Here is a 27,074-nt window from a genome sequence, read left to right on the forward strand (position 1 = left end):
ACTTAATATTTGATGTAAAGTCATTTCTGTATTAACTGCATACTAATTATCGGCATAATAGTTATCTATTTAGTTGAAATAATTTAACATTTCAGCTCTACAGATTGTATAATACCTCATCTTCATGGGGAAGTTGTGGCCTAGTCCCAACTGCTCCCCGGGCGCTGCAGCATAAATGGCTGCCCACTGCTCCGGTGTGTGTTCATGGTGTGTGTGTGTGCACTTTGGATGGGTTAAATGCAGAGCACAAATTCTGAGTATGGGCTGAATGTCATGTCACTTCACTAATTACTAATTTCTCAATGAAGGAGCCATGCTTCCAACTGGACACTCTTTTCCACACAGGGAGCAATGCTGTTTGGGGTGAAATACTGTAAATACAATATCACAAATCAAAGTTTTATTTTAACCATTTGGTCAGACAGACAGACAGACCGACCAGTGTATCGACAAACAGATAGACAGACAGACATACACTAACCTGAAGGATTATTAGGAACACCATATCAATACTGTGTTTGACCCCCTTTCGCCTTCAGAACTGCCTTAATTCTATGTTGCATTGATTCAATAAGGTGCTGAAAGCATTCTTTAGAAATGTTGGCCCGTATTGATAGGATAGCATCTTAGAGATTTGTGGGATGCACATACAGGGCACGAAGCTCCCGTTCCACCACATCCCAAAGATGCTCTATTGGGTTGAGATCTGGTGACTTTGGGGCCATTTTAGTACAGTGAACTCATTGTCATGTTCAAGAAACCAATTTGAAATGATTCGAGCTTTGTGACATGGTGCATTATCCTGCTGGAAGTAACCAGCAGAGGATGGGTACATGGTGGTCATAAAGGGATGGACATGGTCAGAAACAATGCTCAGGTAGGTCGTGGCATTTAAACGATGCCCAATTGGCACTAAGGGGCCTAAAGTGTGCCAAGAAAACATCCCCCACACCATTACACCAACACCACCAGCCTGCACAGTGGTAACAAGGCAAGATGGATCCATGTTCTCATTCTGTTTATGCCAAATTCTGACTCTACCATCTAAATACCATCATAAATATAAAAGAGGTACATATAACAGTGTTCTTTATAAGTGGATAGCATGTTCTATCCACTGAATCAGAAAGATGTATTTTAATGTTGTCTCATAACATTTTTTTTCAGGTACCTTTATTTGTAATTACATAGACATAAAACCATACATTGTTGACAAGGATTGTGCTATATGTAGTGAAGTGAAGTAAAGCAACATGATGGTGAAGTATAATAATAACAAATACTTGGAATTTGTGGAGTTTATCCCATCCACATGCACCTGGCATATACTTTGTATATTTACACAAAACTCCTGTCATTGTGTCAACAGTGTATGGTTTATGTCTATCCTTTATGTTTTTGTAAGCATAATGAACTCTTAACTCTACTTATCACAATTTGTTAGTTTGGACTTAGTCTGTCTTTCATACTTTGTCATTTGACCTATATTTTGTCTCACATTTTGATTACATAAGTTCACCTGTGGTGTTGCTAATTATTTCATTTGTTCTGTCTAGTTACGTTCTTGTCCTTTTAGTTTGACTTTGTCGGGTAATGTTTTTGACCTCATGACTGCTATCTGTGGATACCCTTTTCCTATGTCATGTGGAATAAATACCTTCTGAATCTTCTCCTATGTGCACCTTTTTCTACAACCTAGCTTCAGTGTGAAACTACAAAATATAAGGTTCTTTAAAAGTTTAAGATCTTAAGAACTACCATCACCATGTTTCAAGTGAAAACACTTTATTAGTAATATGTAGTAACCAAACCACAATAAAATAAAATAACTATTCACTCATGCAAATTAAATACATGTAATTAATTAAAATATTTAGTAACACTATATTTCAGGGTCTATTAACCAGTTGCTTATAAGTATGCATATTTATAGAATATTAGCCATTTATTAGTAGTAAGCACATATTAACAGAGGTGTAAAATACTTGAGTCATTTTACTTGATTACTGTACTTAAGGATTATTTTGGGGGATTTGTACTTTACTCAAATACATTTTAAACTGACTACTTGCACTTTTACTTGTTTACATTTCTTTGGAAAAAACAGTGCTTTTTACTCCTTACAATTTTATTTAATCTTGAAAAGTACATTATATTTTTATTTTATCTTATGCACATTAAATATGGTAAACAGAAAGTCAAACGTGTGTGCCTGACGTGGGAACTAATAATCATTGTTTTCATGCATCAAACACACACATTTCTACTTTAATTATTACTTTTGTCAGGTAAATGTCTGGCTTCAAAAGTTCACCATCAAATCTGAGGGAGCATATTGAGGTAGCAAAGTTGCGTTTCCCCCACAAAAAAAGTTTATTTCTTATTTGTTCTGTTTTGATAGAGCCATTAGCTATGATAAACTGAATGCACAAAATAGTGCAAATAAAATCTGTGATGAGAATTTAAATACTATGAATATTTTTGTGGGATTTTTTTCTCATTAATCTAATTAGTCACAAATAACAATTTATCAATATTTGCTAGGAAAAACTACTGTATAAATGCCCAAAATAAAAATTTTAAAGATTAATTGTCCTTTTAGACAGTGACGCTGAATAGACAACACAAATAAAGTGGACTTTAAAAATTGTGTATGTATTAATTCTATGACTCTCCTCATTAATTGAACACATTCTTGTTTTCTGTTTGGAATATATTTCTAGTCTCTCTATCACATCTTGCTCTTCTGTCACAGTCTTGTGTCTTTCTGTCACTGTTTTCTGTGAGTGTTGTGTTTGTTTGGTGCCATGTGCTCTCTCCTGTCTTTTTTTGACCCCATCCATCTTGTTACCTCATTATTGTTTAGTTGCTCCACCTGTGTTTCTCAATTGCTCCCGGACTCATTACCTTCACTCTGCACAGCTGTTTCATCCACTCACACACTTACACACACACCTGGTGCCCATTGTCAATGACTATATATTCTCCACTCTCACACCACTCTGTCAGGCTGTATTAATTGTGTAATGTAAATTGTGATTTGTAAGTGTTCCTGGATACTCGTGTTTTTGCATCTTGGCTGCGTCTGCTCTTGTCTCCGTGATTTGTTTCTGTTTTGTTTTGCCTTGTTGGCCTTTTAGTTCTCATTTATTAAAAAGTAATTTCGTCCCTGCACTTGGACCCAGACCCTGTTCTTTCCACTGCTCCGTTTCTACCACGCCCTGACATCTTCAAAGGGATAGTTCACCCATAAATGAAAATTCTATCACCATTTACTGACCTCTGTCATCCCAGATTTTTATGACTTTCTTTCTTCACATGAACACAAGCAAATAATTTTTATTTTTATTTTGAACATGCAATTCTCTAATCAGCCACTGAAAGGTTAAAATGAAAGGTTGTGAAAAATGTCCACTCTCTCCCTCTATTGATTGACACTGGTTTCATGTCTCTATCTTCCTGCTGTAGAAAGTTACTACAAAAATAATTCTTCAGGACATCTGAACTCCATTGTGAAGCCTCAGAATATAACGCACGAGTCATACGAAAAAATATCCATTCTCTCTCTATATAGATTGACAGTGGTTTCATGTCTCTGTGTCCCTGCTGTAGAACGTTATTACAAAGAGAATGTTAATTTTGGACATACAATTCTCTTTTATACCAGTAGGGTTAAAAAGAAAGGTTGTGAAAAATGTCCACTGTCCCCCTCTATAGATTGACACTGGTTTCATGTCTCTGTCTCCCTGCTTAAGAATGTTATTACAAAAAAAAGGTTAATTTTGGACATGCAATTCACTAATCAGCCACTTGGGGTAAAATGAAAGGATGTGAAAAATGTCCACTCTCTCCCTCTATTGAGTGATACTGGTTTCATCTCTATATCTTCCTGCCGAAGAAAGTTATTACAAAAATAATGTTATTTTTGGACATGCAATTCCCTATTCAGCCACTTTGGGTAAAGAAAGAAAATTGTGAAAAATGTCCACTCTCTCCCTCTATTGATTGACACTGGTTTCATGTTTCTGTGTCCCTGCTGTAGAAAGTTATTACAAAGAGAAGGTTAATTTTGGGCATGCAATTCCCTAATCAGCCACTTGGGGTAAAATGAAAGTATGTGAAAAATATTCACTCTCTCCCTCTATTGATTGACACTGGTTTCATGTCTCTGTCTCCCTGCTGTAGAAAGTTATTACAAAAAGAAGGTTAAATTTGGACATGCAATTCCATTTTCTACCAGTAGGGGTCAAAAGAAAGGTTGTGAAAAATGTCCACTGTCCCCCTCTATTGATTGACACTGGTTTCATGTCTCTGACTCACTGCTGTAGAAAGTTATTACAAAAAGAAGATAAATTGGACATGCGATTCCCTTTTTTACCAGTAGGGGTAAAAAGAAAGGTTGTGAAAAATGTCCACTTTCCCCCTCTATTGATTGACACTGGTTTCATGTCTCTGTCTCTCTGCTGTAGAAAGTTATTACAAAAAGAAGGTTAATTTTGGACATCCAATTCCCTTTTCTACCAGTAGGGGTAAAAAGAAAGGTTGTGAAAAATGTCCACTGTCCTCCTCTATTGGTTGACACTGGTTTCATGTCTCTGTCTCCCTGCTGTAGAAAGTTATTACAAAAAGAAGGTTAATTTTGGACATCCAATTGCCTTTTCTACCAGTAGGGGTAAAAAGAAAGGTTGTGAAAAATGTCCACTCTCTCGTTCTATTGATTGACAGTGGTTTCATGTCTCTGTCTCCCTGCTGTAGAAAGTTATTACAAAAAGAAGGTTAATTTTGGACATGCAGTTCCCTTTTCTACCAGCAGGGGTAAAAAGAAAGGTTGTGAAAAATGTCCACTCTCCCCGTCTATTCATTGACACTGGTTTCATGTATCTCTCTCACTGCTGTAGAAAGTTATTACAAAAAGAAGGTTAAATTTGGACATGCAATTCCCTTTTCTACCAGTAGGGGTAAAAAGAAAGGTTGTGAAAAATGTCCACTCTCTCCCTCTATTGATAGACACTGGTTTCATGTCTCTGTCTCCCTGCTGTAGAAAGTTATTACAAAAAGAAGGTTAAATTTGGACATGTAATTCCCTTTTTTACCAGTAGGGGTAAAAAGAAAGGTTGTGAAAAATGTCCACTGTCCCCCTCTATTGATTGACACTGGTTTCATGTCTCTGACTCACTGCTGTAGAAAGTTATTACAAAAAGAAGGTTAATTTTGGACATGCAATTCCCTTTTCTACCAGTAGGGGCAAAAAGCAAGGTGGTGAAAAATGTCCACTGGTCCCCTTTATTGATTGACACAGGTTTCATGTCTCTGTCTCACTGCTGTAGAAAGTTATTACAAAAAGAAGGTTAATTTTGGACATGCAATTCCCTAATCAGCCACTTGGGGTAAAATGAAAGGATGTGAAAAATTACCACTCTCTCCTTCTATTGATTCACACTGGTTTCATGTCTCTATCTTCCTGCTGTAGAAAGTTATTACAAAAAGAATGTTAATTTTGGACATGCAATTCCCTTTTCTACCAGTAGGAGTAGAAAGAAAGGTTGTGAAAAATGTCCACTGTCCCCTTTATTGATTGCCACGGGTCTCATGTCTCTATCTTCCTGCTGAAGAAAGTTACTACAAAAAGAAGGTTTTTCTACCAGTAGGAGTAAAAAGAAAGGTTTTGAAAAATGTCCACTCTCTCCCTCTATTGATTTGAACTGGTTTCATGTCTTTGTGTCACTGCTGTAGAAAGTAATTACAAAAAGAAGCTTCATTTTGGACATGCAATTCCCTTTTCTACCAATAGGAGTAAAAAGAAAGGTTGTGCAAAATGTCCACTGTCCCCCACTATTGATTGACGCTGGTTTCATGTATCTGTCTCACTGCTGTAGAAAGTTATTACAAAAAATGTTAATTTTGGACATGCAATTCCCTAATCAGCCACTTGGGGTAAAATAAAAGGATGTGAAAAATATCCACTTTCTCTCTCTCTATACATTGACAGTGGTTTCATGTCTCTGTGTCCCTGCTGTAGAAAGTTATTACAAAGAGAAGGTTAATTTTGGACATACAATTCCCTTTTATACCAGTAGGGGTAAAAAGAAAGGTTGTGAAAAATGTCCACTGTCCCCCTCTATAGATTGACACTGGTTTCATGTCTCTGTCTCCCTGCTTAAGAATGTTATTACAAAAAAAAAGGTTAATTTTGGACATGCAATTCACTAATCAGCCACTTGGGGTAAAATGAAAGGATGTGAAAAATGTCCACTCTCTCCCTCTATTGAGTGATACTGGTTTCATCTCTATATCTTCCTGCCGAAGAAAGTTATTACAAAAATAATGTTATTTCTGGACATGCAATTCCCTATTCAGCCACTTTGGGTAAAGAAAGAAAATTGTGAAAAATGTCCACTCTCTCCCTCTATTGATTGACACTGGTTTCATGTTTCTGTGTCCCTGCTGTAGAAAGTTATTACAAAGAGAAGGTTAATTTTGGACATGCAATTCCCTAATCAGCCACTTGGGGTAAAATGAAAGTATGTGAAAAATATTCACTCTCTCCCTCTATTGATTGACACTGGTTTCATGTCTCTATCTTCCTGCTGTAGAAAGTTATTACAAAAAGAAGGTTAATTTTGGACATGCAATTCCCTTTTCTACCAGTAGTGGTAAAAAGAAAGGTTGTTAAAAATGTCCACTGTCCCCCACTATTGATTGACACTGGTTTCATGTCTAAATGCCCTTTAACTAAAAAGCTATTACAAAAACAGATACTGAGCTATAGCAAAAAACGAAGAAAGTTTGCACTTTCCCCACGGTCCCTAACTGAAGGCTCTGCTGAGAGCGTTCTCTCCCGGCTTTCTGCACATTGCGACGGCTTGTACGGGGCCGTGTTTATTATATCGAGGGAAAATATAGTAAAAGAAGGATGTAAAACATGATTAATTTTGCCCTTTTGGCGGTCACACTGCTCAGATTTTTTTAGGGCAATTCGTTTTGGAGTTATTGGCGTTTACCGCTGAATGTGTCACGAATATCGAAAACAAAACCAACTTGACCCCGCTCTTTCTCAGAGGAGATTGATATGGAAAGGCGTCGATGAGCTCGCCAGTTGTTCAAGCACCAGTCACACAAGCACCAGTTACACAAGCATATTATGCCTGATATTATAATAAGCAGCATTAATGAGGAGTGGAGCTCGCGCAGTCGGCTCTCGGGGGGCTGATTGTGCTTTTCTCGCTGTTAAGCGCTCCGCTCTCGCCGGGCACGCTCCGAGGAGTGTGTCCGTGCATGCGATCTTGCAGTTGCGGTCGCGCTGGGGCTGATCATCGCACATGATCTGGTGAACGGATTGGAGACGGCTCGTCCTATCTCCACCCGTGTTTACTAGATCTAGAGCTCGTTCTCGAGGCTTAGAAAACCAGCGAGGCTTGGAAAACAGCGCTGTGGTTTTTCGCCCTCTGAGACAGCTCGCTGCTGCATGCTCTCTCGTCGGGCACGCTATGAGGAGTGTATCCGTGCATGCGATCTTGCGGTTGCGGTCGCAATGGGGCTGATGCACGGCGGCGACCGCGATAGCGGGAATCGCACATGATCTGGCGAACGGGTTGGAGACGGCTCGTCCTATCTCCACCCGTGTTCACTTGATCTAGAGCTCGGTCTCGAGGCTTGAAAACCCGTGCTGTGGTTTCTTCGTCCTCGGAGGCAGAGCTCGCTGCAGCATTCATCTTTCTGAGGAGATTGATGCTGTCTGTGTGACTGAGTAGCATATATATATATATATATAAAAAAATATATATAGAACATGCACGCTGCCGAGGCAACGCGTGTATTACATTGTTTCATCTTTATGTGAGTTTTCTTTTTTTCTACACCAGACAGTGTTGACTCGTCTGGTTGTTGACTACTATATATTAATATTTATCTGACTATGTGAAGTTAGATGTGCAGGGGCTCTAGGGATGTAATTCTTATGTGAGAACACGTGTGTACCGGTCTTCCTCTGAGGAGGTTGAGGCGGTCAGGGGCTGCTGGGCGGAGCAGTCCCAACCATGTTCCAGCCCCTCGTGCCGGGGGTGTCACTTTTGTACTCCGCAGACGCTAGAGTCAGAGTGGCGCTCCCAGGCCTAAGGCTTCTAGTGGAAAGCAGTTCTACGGACCGTTGTTTTCGCTGGATAGCCTTTATCATAACGTCCTGACGCGTAAGGCCTAGGACGTTTTGAGGGCCAGCTCCCTCTGGGGAAGAGTGGTGTACACTGCATTACACGGTGCCCGTCTCTCCTCAGTGCCCTCAGGAGATCGATCTGCCAACCCTGCCAGTGACTGGTTCCCTTAGGAGGTCACATGCCAGTGTGGGACTCTCTCTGAGGACGGAGACCATCGATGTGGTCCCTCCTTGGGTTGCAGAGTCCGGTCCTACAGCCGGTACTTCACTGTTCCAAGGAAGGATGAGGTGTTGTGTCCTTTTCTAGATCTGTGCTTTTTGAACCTCTCAGTCAGGGGACTGAAGTTTAGCACGCCTGCTCAGGCCAAGTCCAAGGACTGGTGTGTCACGATCTATCGAAAGATGCACTTATCTCCATCCTTCTTCATCGGAAGTTCCTGAGGTTTGCTTTTGGGGGCAAAAACCTACCAATACGGATCTTCCTCTGGCCTTGCACTCTCACCCCACACTTTCACAACACAACCACATTGACGATTGGTTGATATCAGCTCAATCTGAGCAGATGACGGTTCTGCACCGAGATGTCATTCTCGCTCACATGAAAGAGCTGGGGTTAAGACTTAACGCCAAGAAAAGTGTGCTTTCTCCAGTTCAGAGAACCACTTATCTGGGCATGGTGTGGGATTCGACCACGATGCAGGCACGTATGTCACCTGCTCGGATCGAGTCGATCCTCACTGCAGTCGCGAGAGTGAGAGAAGGCCGGTCACTCACTGTCAAGCAGTCACGGAGATTGCTGGGTCTGATGGCAGCTGCGTCCAACGTGAATACTATTGGCCTTCTGTACAGTACATGAGACCCCTACAGTGGTGGCTCGAGACCAAGGGGTTCTCCCTGAAGGGAAACCCACTTCGCATGCTAAAGGTCACGCGGCGCTGATCCTTGTGTGGGCCCAGGACGAATTCCTCTCGATCAGAGCAGTCCACATTCCTGGGCATCTTAATATGGGAGCAGACATCCTGTTGTAGCAGGGGCCAAGGCCCGGGGAATGGCGGCTTCACACCAAGGTGATGAAGCAGAGTTGGAGAGTTGGGCCAGACTCAGGTGGATCTGTTTGCGAATCGAGAAACATCGCACTGTCCCCTCTGGCTTCCTCTGACTCATCCAGCTCCACTGGGGATGGACGCCATGGTACAGACAGGGCCGAGGCTTCATCTGTACATTTTTCCCCCGATTGCTCTGCTCTCGGGAGTTCTGGAGAGAGTGCGCCGGGACGGAGTCCGGCTGCTGTTAGTAGCCCCGTTCTGGACAGGCCGGGTATGGTTCCTGGGCCTGATTTCTCTTTTTGACGGCACTCCATGGGAGGTTCCCGTCAGGAGAGATCTCCTCTCGCAGGCGGAGGCTGTGCCCCCGCATGGAGCTTAGAGGCTGTAGGTGCTGTCTCTGAGGAGGCACAGCTCTTAGCTTCCGGTCTCTCAACCAAGGTTGTAAGACCGTTCTCCAATCCAGAGCTCCCTCAATGAGGAAACTGTATGCCTTGAAGTGGAAGCCTTTCACTTTTTGATGCGGAGACCGCCAGCTCGACCCAGTTAATTGCCCATATGGTACAGTGCTGGAGTTCCTGCAGGCTCTCCGCAGGGTTGACCCACTCCACCATGAAGGTCCATGTGTCGGCCATGGTGGCCTACCGCGCCCCTCTCGGTGGCCAGTCAGTGGGCAGAAACCCTCTGGTTACATGTTTCCTCCATGGTGCGCTGAGGCTGAGGCCTCCGGCCAGAAGAAGCTTATGCTAAGCGGTGATCAGGATGTTATCCTAAGCCTCGAATCCTCTGATCTCCCCTCTCCTGGGGGTCAAGACTCACTCCTTCTGAAGTTTGGCCATTGGACGGGTTGTCCCCCAATTCTGTCAGGCTCCTTCTCTTGCTTTAGCTGTGCTCTTCCACACTAGGCAGAGATTTGAAAGTCTGGCGGCGTGGGCATTCTCGTTCCCCAAACGTCCTCGACGCAGCTCGAGTTCCTGAAGAGGAACGTCTAAGGTTACGTATGTAACCCTGGTTCCTCGAAGGAAAGAGACGCTGCGTCGCAGTGCCACACTTCCGGCATCTCTGGCTGGCGCTTGCTTCATCCTTTGAGGCTGACTTCCGGCTTTGCCGCTCATGCTTTATGCTTCCTGGTCTCTGACGTCACCCGCCTATGACGTCTCGCCCTTCCTTTGGACTGATTATACACATTATTCAGAGACGTCACGCTGGACGCGTTCCCCAAACGTCCTCGACGCAGCTTCTCGTTCCTTCGAGGAACCAGGGTTACATACGTAACCTTAGACGTTTTCTATTTGAATATACTTTAAAAAAAATAATTTATTCCTGTGATGCAAAGCTGAATTTGCAGCATCGTTACTCCAGCCTTCAGTGTCACATGTAACATCCAGTCTATCACATGATCATTAAATCATTCTAATATTCTGATTTATTATGAGTGTTGGAAACAGTTCTGCTGTCTAATATATTTGATGAATAAAAGGTTAAAAAGAATTGCATTTATTCAAAAAAAAAAAAAATTCTAATAATATATATTCTAATAATATATTTTCTTTACTATCACTTTTTATCAATTTAACACATCCTTGCTGAATAAAAGTATTGATTTTATAAAAAAAAAGAAAGAAAAAAAATTACTGACCCCAAATTACTGACCAGTAATAAAAAAAAAAAGAAGCTATGTTTTTAAAATATAAATATTTTGTTATAACAATATACACTATTTATTTATTCATCAAAGTATCCTAAAAAAGTATCACATGTTCTGAGAAAATATTAAGCAGCAGAACTGTTTCCAACTTTGATAATGAATCATCATATTAGAATGATTTCTAAAGGATCATTTGATAATGATCCTAAAAATTCAGCTTTGCATCACAGAAATAAATGATAATTTAAAGTATAATAAATGTAAAAAAATTATTTTAAATTGTAATAATATATCAAAATATTACATTTTTTTTCTGTATTTTTGATCAAATAAATGCAGGCTTGATGAGCAGAAGAAACTTCTTTCAAAAACATTAAAAATAGTAATGTTTCCAAACTTTTGGTCTGTACTATATATATATATATATATATATATGCATTAAGATTAACTAATGGGACCTTATTGTAAAGTGTTATAATTTTTTTAGGTGTAAAACATGAATATATATATATGTCATTACAATGGGGTCAAAGGGGCTTGTTTAAAGTGGCAGTTTAAAGATTGGCAGACATACACACTGATTTCTGTCACAAAAGAAATCACCCAGAGTTCTCGTGTTATGCCGAAAGTTATCCGGCTAACCAAGTAAGACCATAATTAACACTGACAACCTAATACACATATAACATCTAGACTAACAGAAAAAAAGAGAAAAACTCATACATGTAAAACATGCAATCACATCAAGTCAGAACTGACACCAGGTCACTGGCTTGGTTTGGAGAAGCAGGTGATGCCTGAGATGGTTAAGTCTGAAAGCCTCTCTGAGTTAGCGCTTGCTGTTCAGTGTTAGTGCTTATCTTTTAAAATGAAAGGATGTTAACGGAAGGCATCTGAGAAAGGAAAGCAGAAATAAGCCAATGCTAGTGACATCTTATATCTACTAATTTTGTGGAAATGACTGAAATGGCAATCATGAAGGAAAGCAGAGAAGATGTGATAGATACAGAAAGAGAGAGACCTGTTTTGGATTGTGTAGCTTTCTTCACTTGAAGACCACGATAATCAGTTCAGCTGTCTAACACTGAAGCAGCAAAACTATTAAACACCTTATTAATAAAACATGAGCAGAACTAATTTCAGTGCTCAGAATTAAGCAACAATCTATGTTTACAAACAATTTAGATTCAAATTTTTCCTGCCAGTGTTTCATTAAAAATAAAAATTAAATTTTGATTTATTCCTGTCATGTTTTCAGGGTGATGGTGTTCGTCTCACTCAGTTCTATTTTGAAGGTCATTGAGCTGGAACCGGCGTTCTATACTGCAGCCAGTAGCTGAATTAATAGGCTGTAATATTACCAACCCAAGAGATGCCATCAAATCAATCTCTTTAAACACCCTTGGGGATCACCATTGAGGATAATGGGAAAGATGACAGCTGGGCCCCTTAGTGATGAACTGTGTCAGTCAAAGCGCCCTGCATGCTGCTGACACCTTATTACTGATGGATATCATGAGTGCTGATAACCACCTTTTTATCTGTTATCATAACAAGCTGCCTCTCATGTGGAAGTATGACTCCCAAGATGCATTGTTATTCCAGTATTTACACTAAACTGTCTCCATGGCAACATTTAGAACAGTGCTGAGGGAAAACATTAGTATTTTATGCAAATGCACAGGTATGTGACTAATTCTGTCACAATTCATCAGCCTACTTTTCTATCATCATTATCACTTCAAACGACTATCAATTAATCGTCCACTCAGAGATAATAATTATCTTCGCAGTGTCCTGTGTGCTTTTAGTGTTGCCCGTTTCATTACGGCTGGAGTGTTAATGTCTTGTGCTCTGGCTGATCATATAGCCAGGGGCATGAGACCAACTGGGAAGCACAGCTATGAAATTAAATAATATATGGAAAGGTAGTATAAAAAACAACAACACTAACGAGTTATTTAAAGCAATGCATTAGCACAAATACTCTATGTCAACAAATCACTTCATAAGCAGCCAGACATATAATGGAGGGGATTCTCTAAGAATAAAATAAGAAAAAAAGAAATTAAACAAAATAAAACAAAACAAAACATTAAAAAACACAACACAAAAATGAAACAAAACCAAATAAAATAAAAAGCAAGATTAAAACAAGACAAAACAAAGAAACCAAACAGAATAAAAAAACATGTCAAAACAACACAAATCAAAAAACAAGACAAAACAAAGAAATCAAACAGAATAATAAAAATAAAACATGACAAAACAACAGAATAAAACAACATAAAACAAATAACAAGACAAGACAAGACAAAAAAAAAAAAAAAAACAACATACACAAAAATAAATAAATAAATGAAAGGCTAATTTCCACTCTTCTTCATTATTTGATCATCATTTAATAACAACTCCTTCCATCATTAGTAGTAAATGTACACAAGTGTCTATTTTACCACAAAAATAGAATATACATTATACAATATACGATTGTTTTTTATAAAACAGTATGCTTGAGCTAAGAATAATGGCAATGACAAAAGCAGAGCAACTGTTTAGTGAATTTGCATCCTAATGTGTGGCTAAAAAGAAATAAAAAAATGCATTTAAAAAAAAAATCAGAAAAATAAGTTCAGATCCACAATGTATGTGCAGATGCACAGTATAAAACAGATTTATAGTGGTTCAAAAGCCAATTCTGTAGAGCCGAGGGAGTTATTTTGTGTGTTAAAGGTGTATAGATTTAGCTTAGACAGGAATGAAAAGGTTGGGGAAGCCAGGATCAAGAGGCCAGACAACTTGGATTGAAATAGGAAAGAGGAAGAAGGCTGAAAATGTGAGCGAGGAAGAGAGAAAAGAGTGAGTAGGTGTTTGAAAACATGATGGAAGAGGCAAGAGGAAGAAATGCCAGACAGTGGCGATATGTGGGGTTGAGATGAGGAAAATCCAACTGAAACATTGTTTTCCAGGTCTGGAGGGACCTAAACAACTGAATGATTTAGACAGATCAACCAACTTCAGGGACTTTGCTGGGGTTGTATGTGTTGTATGGGGGTGTATGGGGGTGGGGGTTTAGGTTTTTAGCTGAGCTACGACTGAAAGAACAGAGCAGCTATAACACAAAATAGGTACAGACAGCAGAAACACTGACCAGAACATGAAAAGATCAGCCATTTTTACATATCAGAGTACAAATGTTGAAGCCAAATGGCATGACAAGCAATCGGCCACCATTTAAAGAGAGAGAGCAATATCTGTATAATCTCAGCACAATCAAACATTCATGTTACAAGTTTGCTTACTCTCATTTAAATGACTTTATCAGCCAACCCATATAAGCTGCACAGACTTTTCATTTTTTATTGTAGATCATGCATGATTAATGGACATTCATGGTGTGGCAATGAAGGGAAAGTTCACTCAAAATTAAAGTTCTGTCATGTTGTTTCAAACTTCGATGACTAATTCTTCAGTGGAACACAAATGGGAATTTTTTTTTTAATATATATATATATATATATATATATATATATATATATATATATATATATATATATATATATATATATATATATATATATATATATATATATATATATGTCTGGAGGCAGTTCTAGTTGCTCTTTTCAATACCAGTATCTTCAAAGTACCATAAAAATGTAAGATTTTTCTAAGAAAATAAGATTGTTGAAGTACATTTTGAAAGAAAACACGATTCCAGATTTTCTACTTCAAAATGTAACATTTAATTAAATGGTACTTGCAGTTTATTTGCAATTGTGCAATTTCTGAGAGAAAATAGTTTCTACACAAATGTTTGTTTCAGTGTATGACTTGTGTTGTACATTCAAGGTTTTGTGAATAATGACTATATATTTCTGCCTGTTTCTCACACAAAACTCATATCATATCTCACACATATCATAATCATATATTATTTGTGAATCATATGGACCATTTTATGGTGCTTTGTTATTTTCAAAGCTTGAAAGCTTCAGACTCACTGATAGTCAATGTAACTGCATAAAAAAAGATTGAGCATATTCTTTAAAACCTCAGTATTCCACGGACGAAATAAAATCATACAGGTTTAGAATAACATAAGGGTAAGTTTGAGAGTTCATGAGAGTGATTCACAAGGCTGGAATGCCATCATGAACACACCAGCTGTCCTTATCATTGGGTGAAGACAAGCGTACATCATGCATAACCGACCGATCACGTAATACCCACAACCCAAACAATTCGATTTTCACAAAGAAAATGATCAGCCGTTAAGAAACAAACACAAACATATATACAACCAGCCAAAAACACACAAACACCAGAGGGAAATTAAGAGTGCACAGCCTATACGATTTACTGTAAGCCGGGGAATGAGTGCTGCTGAACTCCTCACAAGACTCGAGACAGGGAGAGGGACATGCTTGATGCTTGATGCTTGGTGGTTTACATACTGTATTGAAAGGTTTGCCAGAGAGAGGCACAGGATAGTCACATAAACAAACACACACAGGTCCACTCACTGGATGTCGCTTTGGGACGTCATAAACTCCCTCCTTTTGTTGGCTGGTAGGGACCTGGTGTGGACAGGGAGCCCAGCCAAATGCACAGTTAACATGACAAGTTACCATTAGTTCAGATTTCAGCAGGAGATTTTACAAGGTCAATGCAGAATGCACATTTTTTCCTGTGTGTTTGACTTAATAATGAAATGCAGGATGCAAATAGTAGAAATTAAATTAGCTAGAAACGATAATTTCTTTATGATCAGTGTTTTATTTATAACAAAAATGCATTTTTGATAAATAGTCAAAAAACTAAAAATGTATTTTCTTATTTTATTTTACTGAGGATTTCTCAATTCATCTTCACAATGCACAGTATTAAAGATGCAGATCCTTTCATTCTCTGTTATTTCAACGTCTTCTCTCTCTCTCTCTCTAATTTGCCATTGTTCTTAATTTCCCTCTTGCTGAGAGACTGATTGCCGCTGTGTTTTTATGTGATCATACATTTAAAGTGATCTTTCCATTTCTGTTATTCAAAGATCACACAGTGACAGCAACGATTAATCATTCTCAATCTTTCATTTGGAGAAAGGGCAGAGGAGAGACCTGCTGCTTCCTCTCACAGCAGAGTAATTTCTCTGTGCAGACCTTGGAAAGCTCCCTACACTCAACATCAGTCCCTCAGTCATGCTATGCAAAGTTTGCCAGAGCCAAAACCACTTGGGATCCAAGGGGCCCGCTGGAGGTCAAGGTTACTTTTGCTGCATACTATTAGCTTTGGTTAAGGAACTTATCTAGCTTTGAGATGCTGCATTGTGTTATTTTATTAGGTTTAGAGACAAATAGTAGTGTCTTCGTTTTTCTCAAGACAGGAAAAACTTTTGTATTTTTAGGCACAGGTAAATTTTGAGATTTTGGACTCAATTCGCTTAAATTCTTCATTATTACACTATGTTTTTGCATCTTCAATTACAACACATTTTTACAGGCAATTTTTTAAAGTTTATAAAGTTTCTGGCTGTTGACCGTATTTTATGAAATGATATAAAGAGATGCAAAAAAATGCCCACTTTAACTTTAATATGACAACAAAATGAAATAGAAATGCTGAACCTAGCTTTATCCAATGTATATATTTCTGTTCTTTAAAATGTATTGACAATTATGCATATTTAAATAAATTTTTTATATATAGAATATATATATATATATATATATATATATATATATATATATATATATATATCGTCAGTCTTGACTGTGGACATCAGAGAACACAAATTTCTTGTTTTGTTCATTTAGGTTTCCCTATTTCATCGCTGTTATCAAATATCAAAAGTGATGTTCACGCAGATTCAATTTTACTGGGCCAATCTGGCTTTTTGTTTTATATGAGATGCGATCAGGTGTTAGCTGATCCTGGTTTTAAAGGTGTGACAGCAAGCAGATGCCTCTTTCATGCTCCCGAGTTTCTGATATCTGTCCTTATGTCAGCAACAAGTGAAGGAGTTTGTGAAGTGTCAGTTTAGCGCTTGAGAGCTGTGCAGACATTTGAGTAGTTAGAAGGTATAATTTGGTCCCTAATGGTGTTTCAAGCCTTCAAATATCTACTTAACTAACTGTGACGTTAAGTCGGACATGGATAAAGTTGTGTAGGAGACAGACTGTCAAAGTGTTGGGGCACTGATGTGTTTATTGTTTTGCTGGGCAGTGTCTCTTTTTGATTCAAGCAACAGGTGACCAAACAAAGCAGCACCTGAGGAAACAACACCTGCTGTTGTCATGGTCATGGCGCCCGGAGCTGGGTGTAAATCTTCGAAAGGGCCATTACGCTAAATTAGTGTGGCTTGGTGTAGCACTCTGTTCTAATTCACAGGTGGGTCTCTGGCAGCTACACAGTGGATTTATCAAAACCTAGGATTCTTCTAAAGTCTTATCTAAAGAAGAATGGTGGTTTATTTAGAGGGTCCCTATTGGCTGTTTGTTATCAAAACCGGTCCTTGATAGCTTTTAATGATAGGTTTATGCTGGATGTATATAATTTATCAAACTGACAGATCGTATTGTGTGGTGGACAACAACTGATTTCAACACTCCCTAAAGACTGCAATACAGTGTAAATGATTTTTCAAAGTTATAAATAAATTCAAAATGTAAAGTTTAATTTAATGTTTTACTTGCTTTTTTCGTGTGAAATGTATTAACAATTTCTGTGTGATAATTGTTTAAAAGAAAATCCTGCACCAAGTTTTCAAGCAAGGAAATAATCTGAAATTTTAATCAGATGAAGTAATCACTGAAAATATTTTGACCTTTTGTAATTACAAAAAAAAAATTATTTATGAAAGACTTCATTTATTATTTATTTATTTATTCATTAATTTATTTAAGCGTTTTGGACAGAACTTGTAAAATAAGTATTTGGTAATATTAATATATTATACTAGCATACATTATGTTTAAATATTATTAAAACACATTATAATATAACATAATAATTTATGAAAAACATTTTATGTATTCATTGTTAACCTTTTGATTTAATTAATTTTTTGTAATACATTTAAGAAAAACTTTTCCACATTTTTTATGAATATTTTAACTCTTAAATTATAAAATCCTCTTTTATAGCTTAAAACAAATTCAAATTCTCTGAACTAAAATGCTGTCACAAACAATTGTATCTAGACACTTGTTACTCTGAATTGTTTATTATGTTCTGTACTATATTAATAAAAACTAAATTATTACTACTGGTGAATGTCTATTATAGTTTTCATTGAACACTAATATTGACATGTCTGATTAAGTGATTATCAATTTAAAAGGTTTCATTATTAAGAACATTATTATGATTTGGTAGTGTACCTGATATATGCTCTCCTCTGATTGGTCACGGATGGGCTCGTGTCCCGCCTCAAATACAATGTACTACAACATCGGCAGCAGAGAAAGATAAAAAGGCAAAGGGACAGGAAAAAGGTGAGTGTGAAAAGAAAATGAAAAGAGAAAAGGAAGAAGACTGATTGACCACACAGAATCAACAGTGGCCCCAGGAGCAGCGCAGTGACCCTCAGAACAATGAGGGAATTAAAGCTGAAGCTGTGACATGAGGGCCTTTCGCACCGCTTTAGTTCCAGAACTAAACGTACAGTACTAAAGTACTGGGGCGATTTTGCACGAACTATTTCCCAGTAACATTAAAAGGGTTGCATTCGCACTGACAGTGTGTACTAGGAAGTAACGTAAGCTGGTCAACAGCGATGACATTTGTGAATGGCGTTCAACAATATAAACAACAGGAGGATGGAGAATGCTGTGATTGGAGGTGTGTTTTTGTTGTGTCTCGCGGGTTTCACAATAATGGACATGGAATGTTGACGCATTGAAAGAATGGAAAAGAGGACTAAGAATCTCCAATGACAACTGGCAGTACTACATGTGCTACAAGTGCCTGCACTTCAGCATCCATCCATCTATCGCTGTTCTCTATACTTGCGAAATAATTGACACAATTTTTATAGTATGTTTACACAGCGTTTTAAATCATGGCACTGCGAAAACGCCCAAAAGTGGGTAGTTCCACAATTAGTTCTGGTACTATGAAAAGGTTCCCCCTGTGCGAAAGGCCCTATGGTTACCATCTTGACCTTTAGCAACATGCACTGGCCTTTGCAAAGCATTATGGTCACTTTAGTTCATCTTTCACTGCAACTACAACTTCCATACAGAGAATAATAAGAAACCTTTCAGAGGGCAGAATTATGAGGTGTTCGTTCTAACCTATGCCTCATGCATATATTTTTATTTTTTATCATCCCAATTTTTTTTTTCTGTGTATCCATACCCCTGTTTCTGTACCTGCAAACATAGCAATGGAATTAATTTTACAACATTATAGAGAAATAAATCACAGTGTAAAACACAATGCTGCATATTTCTTTAATGAGGTATGCTAATGTTAGCTTAGCAGGGGTAACACAACTTTCCCAGTGTTTGTCTGCATTTGAGAAGCTAGCCACTGCAGCTTTAAGACTATTTTGTTAAATGGCAGAGCCGTTAAAACCCATATCTGTGATATATTCCTCAATAACACACATGGACCACACAGAGAAGAAAGCGATTTTTGGCAAGCAGCATTCAATCTAATCTCTAACTCCTGTCTTTTCAAGACCACATTTGCACTAATAGCAGAATCGTCTCCATTTTCTGTGACATTAGATCTAATGGCTTAGCCGTTCCCATTTACGAAGCACTGTCGCCATTGGCTGATTCATTTTATTACACAGTTAGCCATTGGCTAATTCTTTTTCCTCTGCAGCCCTCTTAACAGCAAATTGTTAATGCTTACCAGGTCTGTGCTACTTTTAGTAATGACTGAATATAAGCGAAGTGCTAGAAGCAATGTTTCTCATTTCTCTGCTACTTTGTTACTAACGGCTAAAGGACATCCAAGTTTGCTATTTAAAGATATACTCCAATCATATACATTACATTCCATATTCATTCCCATTATGATGCACAACGGACAATACGGAAAGGCAATGTAATGCATGTAAACACACACACACGCAGCCCAGATGAGATGTGTTAAAGCTGTCTGTTTTCAGTACAAAATTAAGGAGGCTCCCAGAATCACTATTGTATCAAAGTCTTTCACCCCATTTATGAAAAGGAAAAGTTAACTACACATTACAGCGATGATTCACCGTTCATTTCTATATACAAAATTATGAAATACCAGGTCTTATTAATTCAGGAGGAGTGAGAAGAGAGAGAATGGAGAGAAATTATTTCTTTCTGTAAATGAGATTAAACACATATTATTGAACAGGGAGCCCTGTTTAAAGTGACAGTGAGAGGCACACTAATTTGACAGCTGACGTTCAGGCAGACATAATGATTAACATTTTATTTCAAAGTGTTACCTGATACACAGGATCCTCCACATCTTCCTCCAAAATGGTCTGCAGGAGTTATCGCACAGAGAGGGGGTGATTGGAGGAAAGAGAGTAGAGAAAGAGGGAAACGGGAGAGAAGATGACGATGAGAAAAAGAGGCCAATCTTTGGTCATTCATGTCAAAACAGAGCAAAAGCATTTTTGACATCAGGCAGTGAGAACAGGAACACAAATGTAGATTCAACAGACAGAGAAAGGGAAAAGAGCTGCCAGGTGCTCACTATACGATTTTGCCTACTAATGTAATGTTAATATTGATGTAATACTATTATATTTAATATTTAATACACATATAGTATGATTTTTACTTTCTCGAAAAAACTCATTCTGTATGATGTATAAGCGTTTTGAAAACTGGGGACATGGGTTATGTCCTCATAAGTCACCCTCTCCTTGTAATACCTGTGTCATACCCATGTCATTATACAGAGTTGTGTCCTGATATGTCACAAAAACAAGTGCACACACACACACACACACACTATAAATGTGGTATGGTGTATGTATATTGTAATATACATTCATTTAAAATAATTTAATATTCTTTACTACGTTTATATAAATGAATAGAAATAAATAGTAATAATATAACTGAAATGCTATAAAATATAATAAATCATTTTGCTAAATATATTTATCAGTATACAAATGTAATAAATATTACTATGCTCTTAATTATTATAAACTGTTTGTGACATTAGTGTGTACCTGGCCTCATGTATCTAATCTAATTATGCTATTCTCTGAGATAAATTATAAATAAGCCCTCTTGGAAATGTGTTATTTTCTGTATTTTCATTCTATTGCATATTTCATTATTCCCTTTGGAGTTTGTTGTTGTTTCTCTTTTACACCACTCTCATTCTCTGGCAGACGTATATGCAGTTTATGACCAAGCATACAAAACTGTAAATTCTCTTTGGGGTTTTGAGTTCATGTGAGTGTGAAGGTTTAGTGTGAGTGTGTTACCTGATAAACAGCTTGTTCACACTGCTTGTCCTTCTGAGCTTTCTTCTCGATTTCCTCCCTCTGTTTAATCTCATAAATCAACTGGAAAAGGTCACGGAGGTCAAGGATCACAGGCTCAGCCTGGGAACACATGCAGAAACACAGGCAGAGACAGATTTATAGAGACAAAGAGGAAGAAGTGACACCATCTTCTTAAGAAGGGTCCACATTGAAGATCCGCTGTATTTTCTGCACATCTCTTCAAGCAATTCAGAGCAAAGACATAACAGAGTATCAGAGTATCTTGGAAAAGACATAAAGACTTCTTAACCTCTGCTTCGGCTGCTCTTAAATCTGTCAGATGAGAGGTGACAGAAGAAAGTGCTTTCCATTTAAAAGGGCTGGGTCAGGTCAAACTTCACTCTTTGTAGTTAGCATCAAAGCTTCATGTTAGCATTAAACATGCATCTCCTGCCCAGCACAGCCTAAATGTCACTAATATCTCAATAAATACATGAATGAAATTCTGAAGCAAACGTTTGTCCTCAAAATCCACATTGGGAATTTTTCTGCTGCCTATTCCAGAAAACTCTCACCAATGAAAAGCAATATGAGAAGATGTAAGAGAGAAAGAAAATAATGTTTACAGGTAAAGACATGAAGAAAGACTAGTATATGATAGAGTATCATTTCATCTTTTAGTATGTGGTATGTGGGTGTTTCTTCAACTATTTGGTTTTCACTGTTTTTTATTATTTATCTGTTGTATTTAATAGCATTTTATGTTGGAAATGAGATATGACATTGTAATAATTGGAATAAAATGTCTCAAAGGCTTAAGCTTATTTCATAACTGGCATTAATGTATCCTAGATATACACCGTTAAATAATATTTTCACACTTTATGCAAATTGAACAAAATAACGGCTCGATTGGAAATTAAGCACAATACATATATGACCCAACAATTGAAGGATATATTGCCATAGTAAAAAGAGGATAAGGGCAAAAAGAGGAGAAGAAAAAGAGAGAGAAAAAAAGAGAAATGTGGAGAAAAAGCAGGACATGACAACATGGGATTGTGATAATTAATATACTGTATGAGAACCATAACAGTGTCAAGAGTGAGTAAAAATAGTTTTCTGGTGGGAAATAGCATGCATGCAGGAACATCCTGTCATTCATTTATCTTTATATTTTTGTTGGGTCAATTGTAGTTCAGAGCAAGAGAGCAATGGATGGGGGGTGGGGTGGAGAGGACAGCAGATACTCATCGACCTGGTATGGAAATCAACTCAGCAACTGCCATAGAACTGCAGCACTGCAGACTTTAGCAATGCAACAACAAAGAACAACAGCAGAGACAAGAGACAAGACAGCGGCACAGAGATCAAGTCTTTCTAGAGGAGTGGAAGATGTCATAGCAGCAAATACACTAACAGTTTTTGAAATATACTTTTGGAAATATAGCGTATGTACAAAACACATATACACAGTCCAATTTTTGACCCTTTTCATATAAGTACTTACAGACTGAGCCGTTTTGATGGCCACAAATCGATGGTTTCCCTCTTTCCCACACACATAACCAAAGGCTCGGTGGTCTGTAATATCTTTTGCAATGTAGGAAATCTCATGAACTGCATGGTGGTGCTGAAGAACCTTCGGACAAAAAACAACAAGAAAAAAAAAACATTGAGACATTTGAACTGCTTGAATTATGGCACAAAAATACAAAATGCAAACGAATAACAAGCAGACAGTTTTTTTGTATTTGTTTTTTGTTTTTGTAACAAAAGAAAATGACACAGAAAAATACAATAATAAAATGATAGTAATACTATCATATCATACTAAAAATTAAAATCAATATATTAAAAAAAATAAGCATTTGCCTTTTTTTCTACTGAAAAGCCACCATATTAACCTTCTTTATTTTCTTACAAATAGTCCACATTTATTATTTTATTTTATTTTATTTTATTTTATTTTATTTTATTTTATTTTATTTTATTTTATTTTATTATATTTTATTCCACAGCCTCCTTTTCTTAAGCATGATTTTCTGGTGCCTACCTGATTTCTGCAACTGACATAAATCAAATCAAATGAATTGACTTTTATGGTCAAGTGAACCCAGGTGTGCACCAAAACCTCTAGCGTTACAGCAACAAAGTTATACTTAGACATTTATTTTTTTGAATAAAATCTAAGTTCAAACTTCATGCCTCCCTTTTAAAAAGGACTTAAGCATGATTTTTTGGTGCCTACCTGAGTTTTGCAGCTACCACTAATCAAACAAACCAAGATTTATGGTCAACTGAACCCAGCTGTGCACCAAAACCTATAGTTTGAAAGCAACAAAGTTATATCCAAACACCAATTTAAACTTAAAAATCCAAGGACAGCTACAGAGAACTTCAGAAACGGCCTTCAAACACTGAATGGACATTCAAACGAAGAGTGACATTAACCTTTTCGCACGTAAGTTCTAAAATAGTCAGACCAGCAGTCTGGCGTGAGTTTTTTTCTGCGACCGTTATTTTGCAATCAGTCGCGTTCTAATTTCCATGGAGACGCATGAACCTTGTCATGTGACATTTCAGTCAAAATGGCGCGCACACAATGGATAACCGTCTGCAGGTGAGTAACGTTAGCTTGGATATTTCGCTTTATTTAATTTTTTTATTCAAAACCTCTCAAATAATTTGTTAGCGTGTACCGACTATGGTTGAAATGGTTCTGTTTGCTGCCCCCCCCCTCCCTCCACTGCTGTGAACTTCGCTTGCACATGGTACTTTGCATCTCCCCCAGAAACGCCGCGTGACAATTGTTGCATCTCCCCCAGAAACGCCGCGTGACAATCGGTGCATCTCCCCCAGAAACGCCGCGTGACAATCGGTGCATCTCCCCCAGAACAGCCGCGTGACAATCGGTGCATCTCCCCCAGAAATGCCGCGTGACAATCGGTGAGTATTAGTATTTAGTTGTTAATTTTATTCTGAAGCATCTAGAATTATTTACAAGCATGCAATAAATATGAATAAAGATTTTATGTCATAAAAATTATCTTGTAAAACGGACTGCTCAAAAATGTGGTCGTTCACGTCATTACGATTTGTTTGTCTATTTTGCATAAGTTATTGCAAAAATGTTCCATAATCCGTGCATTCAGGGGGTAAAGTCAGGGTTCAGTTGAATTGATACGTTATACATAACGTGAATATAACAAAGCACATATTTGACGTTAAATCAATTTTCTTGTTTGTTTTAGTATATTGCTCACCGAGTTTTATATCTCTCAATTGCAAAGCAAATCAAAAGATGCCATGTTAAAGCAGAGTAAAGCTACATGGCATGACATTGTTAAATGATATTTTCCTAGCCTACAAAACATTTGAGTAAGCTAATAAGTGAAGTGTGACCATATAGTCTATACAATTATTATATTAATATATGTTCACACACATTTTTTTTTTGTTGTTGTTTAAAGCGCTATATAAATAAAGGTGACACCTCACTTATCAGCTTGCTCAAATGTTTGTATAGGGAAATATAATTTGATGATGTCATACCATGTAGATTTCATACCATGTAGTGAGAGATATGTATAGCATATGCACAGCTGCACTACTTCCTGAACTTCAGCTAGCTCCTTTGTTTTCTGTCTGCCATTATTGGACAAACTGATTAATCCAGGTGTGCCTGACCTAAGGAATCACAGCAACAATAATCCGACAAACCTGGATTAATCAGTTTGTCCAATAATGACAGACCGGAAACAAAGGAGCTGGCTGAAGTTCAGGAAGTAGTGCAGCTGTGCATATAGCCCAAAAAGAATGTATGTTTTGGGCTTCATGTATGTTTTATTAAAATGTAAGGTAAATGTTTAATACAAACTATTATACAAAAACGTTTATTATTACTATTACAAAACAGAAAACAAATATATTTACAATGACTAACAATTAAAATAGTATCATAAACAAACACAAAATCTGTAAATATACTCTGACTTTTGGTAAATGTTTTTGTTTAAAACAAACTATATTATACATACTGGTACCTTTTATATTTAATAATATTAATTACAATAAATTATAAAGTATCATCATAAATTCATTAATATAGGCTACTCTGACTTTTTACAGGCTTAATAATGCTTCATGAAAACCAGTCATCATATCAGCTTTGTAAACAAATATAAAAACAAATATATGTACAATAAATATTAAACAAAAAACTATAAATATACTGACTTTTAATAAATGGTTTTGTTTAAAGCAAACTATTATACACAATAATATGATTACAATAAATAATAATTAACAATGTATCATCATGAATTAATATACTCGGACTTTTTACAGGCTTAATAATGCTTCAGTGTGTGGTACTCCTCAAAACACGGGACAGCACACAAGGGAGTGTTGCATGGCACACACATGTGCTTGGTGAGGCGCCTCTGCTTGCCCTTGCGTGTGCTGGAGAGGCAGACCTTGCAGTGCCGCCTGGTCTTGCTGCCCTGGGAAGTGGTCTGAGGGACTTCAGATGGGAAATGCCTGGCTGTAAGGCGCAGAGGAGTGTCCAAGGCAGGACGCCCGCCTTTGGTTGGACCTCGCAATGTGCTGTACTCCTCCAGCAGCCCTCTCATCAGGTTGGTCCTGAATTGTAAGGAGGTGATTTCCTTTCCTACTCATAGTAGAGCACATCAATAGGAAGTGAGGAGAAAATAATAGTATGTGACCGTGTGGTCTGTTTATTATTGTGAATTTGTTAACACTTTAAATTACATTAATTAAAAATGTTAGCACTTTTTATCTTGTTTATATTTATTTGTATCCATTTCTCACCAGTAATTTGCCGGTAGACGATGTGGCTGTTGAGTAAAACTGTGTCGAGTACATGAAAAAATACTTTCTTGTACCACTTGGTAGACTTTCTGGTGCATTCATGAAAACCAGTCATCATATCAGCTTTGTCCACTGCACCCATCTTTTTGTTGTACTCCAGCACACAGACTGGCTTCATCATTGGTTGCCCAGTGAGGTGATCCAGCTTGCCTGTGGCTGCCATACCAGTTGGATGGACTGTGGTAAGGACATGAACATCCCTCTTGTCATGCCATTTTACTGCCAACTGTGACCCATTCTCTTCGAATTCCACCTCACCTTTTTTCATCTTGCAGGTGAACTTTGGCATCCCTTTTCTGTTTCCGCGCACAGTCCCACAAGCTCCAGTGCCAAGTGACAAGAGGTGCTGGAAAAGTGTGGGACTACTGTACCAGTTGTCAACATATAGAACATGACATTTGCTTACGTAAGGTGCTAAGAGTGTCATCACAACGGACCCAGAAATCCCAAGTCCTGGGTAATGTTGGATGTCAGTGGAGGATCCGGTGTAAATGATCATGTCCTCCACATAACCAGTTAGCACATCACACAAAACAAAAAACTTGATCCCAAATCTGTGCCGTTTGGATGGAATGAACTGACGAAATGCCAGCCTGCCTTTCCACTTCATCAGAGACTCATCCACACACAGATCCCTGTATGGCACAAAAATGCGACGAAAAGAGGAGGTGAGCGCAGTGAATATGTGTCTAATTTTTTTCAGCGGGTCATTGGAAACTGCTGTCGCATTGTTTGCAAAGTGAAGACAGCGGAGGAGCAGAAGGAAGCGATCCTGTGAGAACAAAGACCCAAAAAATGGGGTCAAGAGCATGGGGTCTGTGCTCCAGTAATCACGAAGTGATGGTTTTTTGATCACACCCATTAAGAGAACTGACACTAAAAATGTGTACATTTCAGGGA

At 37.9% G+C, this 27,074-nt stretch overlaps 1 protein-coding gene across 11 annotated transcripts in view; it reads right to left on the reverse strand.

The window, feature by feature from the left end:
* dab1a (DAB adaptor protein 1a) overlaps window positions 1-27,074 on the reverse strand; it is a 196,963-nt gene that overhangs the window by 38,419 nt on the left and 131,470 nt on the right. For 6 of the 11 annotated variants that reach the window (XM_059498938.1, XM_059498939.1, XM_059498935.1 and 3 more), the window contains exons 5-9: window positions 22,792-22,923; window positions 21,282-21,401; window positions 20,280-20,318; window positions 18,220-18,282; window positions 15,367-15,420 (exon numbers count right to left, since the gene is read on the reverse strand). In XM_059498938.1, the coding sequence (XP_059354921.1) occupies window positions 15,367-15,420; window positions 18,220-18,282; window positions 20,280-20,318; window positions 21,282-21,401; window positions 22,792-22,923 (408 nt within the window). The remainder of the gene's footprint in view (window positions 1-15,366; window positions 15,421-18,219; window positions 18,283-20,279; window positions 20,319-21,281; window positions 21,402-22,791; window positions 22,924-27,074) is intronic. The other 5 variants (XM_059498943.1, XM_059498941.1, XM_059498944.1 and 2 more) reach the window with 3 other exon arrangements.

The sequence above is a fragment of the Carassius carassius genome, chromosome 18 (assembly GCF_963082965.1).
Source record: "Carassius carassius chromosome 18, fCarCar2.1, whole genome shotgun sequence".
NCBI classification, from domain to species: Eukaryota; Metazoa; Chordata; class Actinopteri; order Cypriniformes; family Cyprinidae; genus Carassius; species Carassius carassius.